Consider the following 6,342-nt stretch of genomic DNA (forward strand, 5'->3'; position numbering starts at 1 on the left):
CACTTTCACACACACTCTCACACATGCTCACACTCACTCTCTCACACACACTCACTCACTCACTTTCACACACACACACACACACACACATATACACAAACACTCTCAAATACACACACACATAATTTTTTCTCATAAAAGCAGTAAATCTCAAGCTGTTTCTTTGGTTTGTCGGTTATTTGACACTGATTCTGTGAATAAGTCCCAGTGACACTGAGTTTGTGTGTGTGTGTGTGTGTGTGTGTGTGTGTTTAATCCTCCTCTCGTCTGAGGAAATCCTCTTTCCAGCCGCCGTCCAGAGATGAGGAGACACTGAGTGTGTGTGATGAGAGGATCTGAGTGTGTGTGGAGGATCTAAGTGTGTGTGTGTGTGTGTGTGTGATCAGGTTGTGTGACTGAAAGTCCGACTGCAGGCGCTGAAACTCAGTGTTTCGCTGAAGCAGGAGTTTATGAGTTTGTGATGTGCATCATCTTCAGTCTCTGGAGGAGATCCTTCACTGTAACTCTCTCACACACACACACACACACACACACACACACACACACACACACACACACACACACACACACGACGTGCTCTTGCATAATTCATGAGGAGGCCGTGACCAAAAACGTCTGAAAGTATCATAACTGAAGTTCATTTGACTACATTAGAAGTTATTGTATAGTTTTGTGTGTAAGAAACTGACTGACATGTTAGTGATGTGAGGACGCATTAAACTGAGCAACAGTGACACTAAAGACATTTATAATGTTATAACAGATTATATTTCTGATCAGTGTGTGTGTGTGTGTGTGTGTCTGTAAGAGGATCATGTGGCCGAACAAACTAACAAAAAAGTTAATCTCTTGTAAAGCAGTTTCTCTCTCACACACACACACACACACACACTGTCAGCCGTTTCTGCTGTAACGACACATCTCACTGCTTAAAGTCCCTTCGTTATGAATACATGAGCCTTTACATTCATTACTGATGCTCATTACAGGCTGATTAACTTATGATGATGATGATGTCAGCTGGATGGCTTTGTTGCTCGACGTTGAAAAGGGAAAAAAAGCGAAAGATGTTCAAGCTTAAATCATTTAATTAAAACATGTTACTTTTAAGGGGAAAGATGCTTTTCCCCTCTAAACCTTCAGTCGTGATGTTGGTCACACAGTAGAAGTGTTTGTCAGCATGTTTGAGGATTTACCGGACTAACAAATGGTCTAAGAACGTTTTGCTAATGTTCCTAAAAACTTATGAAAACGTTATTTCTAAATGGTATGTTCAAAATGTCAATTTAACAAAAACGTGGTCATGCTAAAAGAAAATTGTATCATTATTCAAAAATGGTGGGAACGTTATATTTTAATGTTCTCTGAACGATCTCAAACAAACGTTTAAAAAAACAGTAGACGAACATCCCACTGAAAAAGGAAAAACGTTCTATAAATAATGTTAGGAACGGTCCTTCAATAACTGAAGGAACGGTCTAGTAACGCCGAAGAGCGTTTGTTCGGACCGTTCTCGGTCAGCTACTGCTGGACTTGGTGATCCGACGCAACATTTTCTGTGGAAGCTTTTCCGCCACAGAATAAAAAATAAAAAAGGTAATTGCCTTTTTGACTTTTAATCACACAATTCTGACTTTTTCCCCTCACAATTGCGAGTAATAAAGTCAGAGTTGCATGATAATAAAGTCAGAATCACATGACTAAAGTTTGAGTTGTATAAAGTCAAAATTCAATATTAAGACTTCACATCCCGCAATTCAGAGAAAGAGTCAGAATTGATAGATCTAAACTCGCAATTGTGAGATAAAAAGTCGCAAATATCTTATTTAAATGTTTTATTCTTCGTCGGATAACCTTAAACGAGCTTCCATAATTTTCAGCTTCTGGATCCTAAAACAAAATGGCGGGGGTTACTTCAGAAAATCCAGTCAGGAATTGAAATGACCAGAATGTTTTTTACTCCCATCATGCAGGGAACTTCTGAAAGTGATTTGAGTTTTAATTATGACAAAGATCAGTTCTGCGGTGAGTTTCTGTCTGTTTCTCGAGTGTGTGTGTGTGTGTGTGTGTGTGTGTGTTTGTCCCCCTTTATATCGCCGATGTGCCAAGTTGGATCGAGCACAAAGAGAGGAGTTCTCGTCTCAATGTGGGACAGCAGAAAGTGGCATCAGAGGGAAAGAGGACTAAAGTAGGCTTTCCTCCTCCTCCTGTCCTCCTCATGGGTGTGTGTGTGTGTGTGTGTGTGTGTGTGTGTGTGTGTGTGTGTGTGTGTGTGTGTGTGTGTGTTGGCCGCGGATAGCAGGTAGAGAAGTCTCCACGAGAGCCGCTTTGATGCGGTCCCCAGTTCCTTAAACACAACATCCTTCATTAATCCACATCGACGGTCCCTTCAGGTTCATTACCGGCTCAGACACACACCGTCTCCGCGATTAAACATTCATCCTCGTGTTTCTAGGTGTTGGATTCAGGCTCTGCTGCCAAAGGCCTGGTTTGCGTGCCGTTCCGGGGTTTGATGCCGCAGGTTCGTCCCTCCGGACTGAGAGATAATCTGATCCTGGAACAGTTCGTCTAGTTTTCTGCCGTTTTCTCACAAAATACTCACATATTTTTCGCTCAGGAGGAACTAGATCAGCTTCACAAAAATATGTTCTTAGAATGTTTTGTAACGAATTTTTTATCTTCAAACATTATAGGAACGTTACTTTTGAATGTTGTCTGAACGTTCTGAAACAAGTTACATTACGAACGAACGAACAAACAAAACGTTAGACGAGAGGTCAATTAAAACATTTTAGAAACAAACATGCATTAATGATGTAGCCAATAAAGTTTTGAGAACATTGTTAAAGTCCAGATAACACAGAACGAACGTTCTCTTACCGTTACTGGAAGAACGTTTGCTCATAACTTTGAGAGAAGATTGAAGGAGCGTTAGATTAAGTGCTGATAACGTTCCCTGTTTTAAATCCCTGTTTTGTTTATTACTTTTTTAAAATATATATTTATAAACCAAACAAATCAAAACCCACAGATGGAAAATTATTTGGAGTATCATAAGGAAATAAAATATTTCCCCGTGATTCTAAGTTAATATCTCAGTAATTTAACAACACATTCATATCTTCCCTCTGTTTTCTGTGGCATGCAAATAAACTAATTATAAACATATGTATATATAGGCTACTGTGTGTGTGTGTGTATATTAACACATATATATTTATGTGTGTGTGATATTTATATATAACAATAAACACAGGAAAGATATCACAATTTCTTTGACAAACACCAAGATAATAAGAAAAATACATATATATTATTCCTACATTATAATCTGTGTGTGTGTATCTTGGTAATTTTGGTGATTATCATTCTTCTGTGTATTGTTACATATTTTTTTTGGTTTGTTTACAGCTAAACCAGGCATATATTAAATCACTGAAGTACTTATATTTTATTTTTGTAAAAAAAAAATAAAAAATAAAAAAATCTAAAAACTAAAAAAGAAAAGTTCTCTCTCAGATTAGTTTCTACATTTCCAACAGTGGAATCAAGCTTGTCTTCGAGTGTTGTACCGCATTCTCACACAGCTTCGAGTTAAAACAAAATCTAGATCGTTATTTACCAATAAACACCAACACATTTCTCCTAAAAGATTGCACGAATTAACAATGAAAAAAATCTACATTCTCAAATATGTTTCACAAAATACACAATTATTCACATCAAAATCTTGATCTTAAAAATGTTTTCTTCGGATAAATCTCATTTAAACAGTTGAAGTCATTATTGTTCTATTATAATTATAGCTAATTAGTTTGAATGATTATTAAAACTTTTCAGTTATCATCTTTAATTCAGTTCAAAACTCTCAACACTTACAATAAGGTAAAATTAGGTTAATAATCTGAACATATACTAACACACACTGTCACATTAACACAATAAAGGTGAATATTAAACGCTGTGAGAATAAGCTGGTCATAAATCCTGTTTTGTTTTTGTAAGCTTCATATTTTAAACGACATTTAATAACACTTTTAAAAACTCACATTATGCTTGAGATTTATCATTCTACGATTTGCATACTGCATTGTGATTTGCTGTGTTTTCTTGAATATATTTGCATTTATATTGACTTTTGTAAAGTCTAAAAGCTGAACTTCAACTCAAAACTATAGAACACTCTAAACAACAGTGAGAGTTCCTCCAGGAAACACATCTAGAGCTTTCAGAACATTTCATCTCCACGACTGTCTAATGTTAAAATGCTGATCAGCAACTCTGAAATCTGAGCAGTTCTCGCCCAGAGCTCTCTCTCTCTCTCTCTCTCTCTCTCTCTCTCTCTCTCTCTCTCTCTCTCTCTCTCTCTCTCTCTCTCTCTCTCTCTCTCTCTCTCTCTCTCTCTCTCTCTCTCTCTCTCTCTCTCTCTCTCTCTCTCTCTCTCTCTCTCTCTCTCTCTCTCTCTCTCTTCTCTCTCTCTCTCTCTCTCCAGGACAAAGGAACGCTCTCCTCCAATCAGACGAGCCGCTCCACTGTTCTCATTAAGAGTGGGAGGAGTCTTGCATGTTTGGAGTGATAGTGATAGTGATATAATATTCACTGATGATCTGATCAGAACTTCAGCGGACTGAACCGGAGCCGGACCCGGAGGAATCTGAAGATATGGGGACGTGGACACACACACTCCACCAGGAGGTATCGCGATAAATACACGTATAACTAATATATCTTTTGAGAAATATGTTCTCCAGATATTTTGAAAGAGATGATTATGAGGTTTAAGATGATTTTTGGATAGAAGCTAAATGAATAAATGTAAATATTCTGATTACAGTAGAACTTTATTCACAAATAGCACAATTCTAACTATTACAACTAAGGGGGAAAATTACTTTAAATGGTAAAAATGTATTAACTAGAACTAGTTTTCCTTTAGTTTGTTATTTCACTCACTCTCACACTCAGTTCTTGGAGAGCACAAGTGCAAGTTTGTCTTGATGTTTTCATCATTAGTATTGTGTGTGTGTGTGTGTGTGTGTGTGTGTGTATGTGGTCAGGCGGACAGTGACGAGTCTCTCCTGAAGCGTGAGGACCGGATCGCGTGTGTGAAGATGAAGGAGGTACACACACACACACACACACTCTTCTGTCTTAAGTCTTGAACGTCGGTGTAAATCCGGCATGTTAGCTTCACTTTAAACTGCCAGTGAAATACATACACTTTGATCATTTGTCTCATCCGTTTAATTATAATCATCTTTGCTCATTATTAACTGTGAACACACTCCGGAAATATTATATAAACATTCCAAGTAAAAAATAATGTATTACACAAAAATAAAAACGAAATTACTCTTCAGTAACTGCAATTTATAATCATTTTTATGCATTAAAATTGTAATTTTCCGGAAACTTTTTTTTTTGAACACTTTTTTTGTCTCTACATCCGTCTGGTTTATTTACCAGACTTAAGTAAATTTTAGACTTAAGTACTGAAGAAAACTTCAGATATATTTTGAACTTTGTTTTAAATTTCATTAAGATTTGAAACCTACTTTAAAGTGGTCATGAAACGCTGGTCTTCTCTCTATTGTGTCGTATATTGAGATAAACACATGTGGGCGGGGCTTGATTGTGTCTGTGGGGAACTGATTGGATGGGTGTGGTTTGCTATTGGCTGATCTCCGGTGAGTGACAGGTTATAGCCCCGCCCACATCATCAGAGAAGAGAAGAGATGCTGCGAGAGGAACTGATTCTCATTCAACATTATTAACACAATACTGATGATGTGCACCCATAGATAATTTAGAATAAACACTGCAATATTACATAAGAACATGTGTGTGTGTGTGTGTCGTGTTCCCGCAGGCGACCCGTTGCACACACTCAGGCTGTCTCTGCGAGTGTTTTCTGCCCGGACGACATCATATCCGGTCATGTGATCGCTGTGATCACGGCTGGGTCGCCCACGGTACGAAACACACGTTTGTTTTGTGATATTTTATAAAACTTGATTCCCGTGTGTGTGTGTGATGGGTTTAGGGGTTAGTGAGGAATAGAAAATACAGTTTGTACAGTATAAAAACCATTACGCCTATGGAATGTGCTCAGATGTATAGCTAAACAAACCTGTGTGTGTGTGTGTGTGTGCGCAGCGGTTGGGAAGCTGTGTCCAGCGCTGGTGTGTTCGGGGCAGGTGGAGATCGTCCACAGTAACGGTGTGTTTGACATCGGGAGTCTGATTCTGTTCGGCACGCAGGCGCTCCCAGTGCGCATGAAGATCCTGCTGGACCGGCTGTTCAGCGTCCTCACACACACACAAGTGCTCAACATCATACACA

General features: G+C 38.4%; 1 protein-coding gene across 1 annotated transcript in view; it reads left to right on the forward strand.

Annotated features, from left to right (window-relative positions):
- Positions 1 to 2,004: 2,004 nt before the first annotated feature.
- Positions 2,005 to 6,342, forward strand: part of LOC306985993 (zinc finger protein basonuclin-2) — a gene marked incomplete at its 5' end in the record, with an annotated part of 10,054 nt that continues 5,716 nt past the window's right edge. The window contains 4 exons of the mRNA XM_079588825.1: positions 2,005 to 2,025; positions 2,456 to 2,562; positions 5,870 to 5,972; positions 6,198 to 6,305. Coding sequence (XP_079444951.1) covers positions 2,005 to 2,025; positions 2,456 to 2,562; positions 5,870 to 5,972; positions 6,198 to 6,305 — 339 coding nt within the window. The remainder of the gene's footprint in view (positions 2,026 to 2,455; positions 2,563 to 5,869; positions 5,973 to 6,197; positions 6,306 to 6,342) is intronic.

This window comes from Phoxinus phoxinus, assembly GCF_949152265.1.
Source record: "Phoxinus phoxinus genome assembly, chromosome: 18".
NCBI lineage: Eukaryota > Metazoa > Chordata > Actinopteri > Cypriniformes > Leuciscidae > Phoxinus > Phoxinus phoxinus.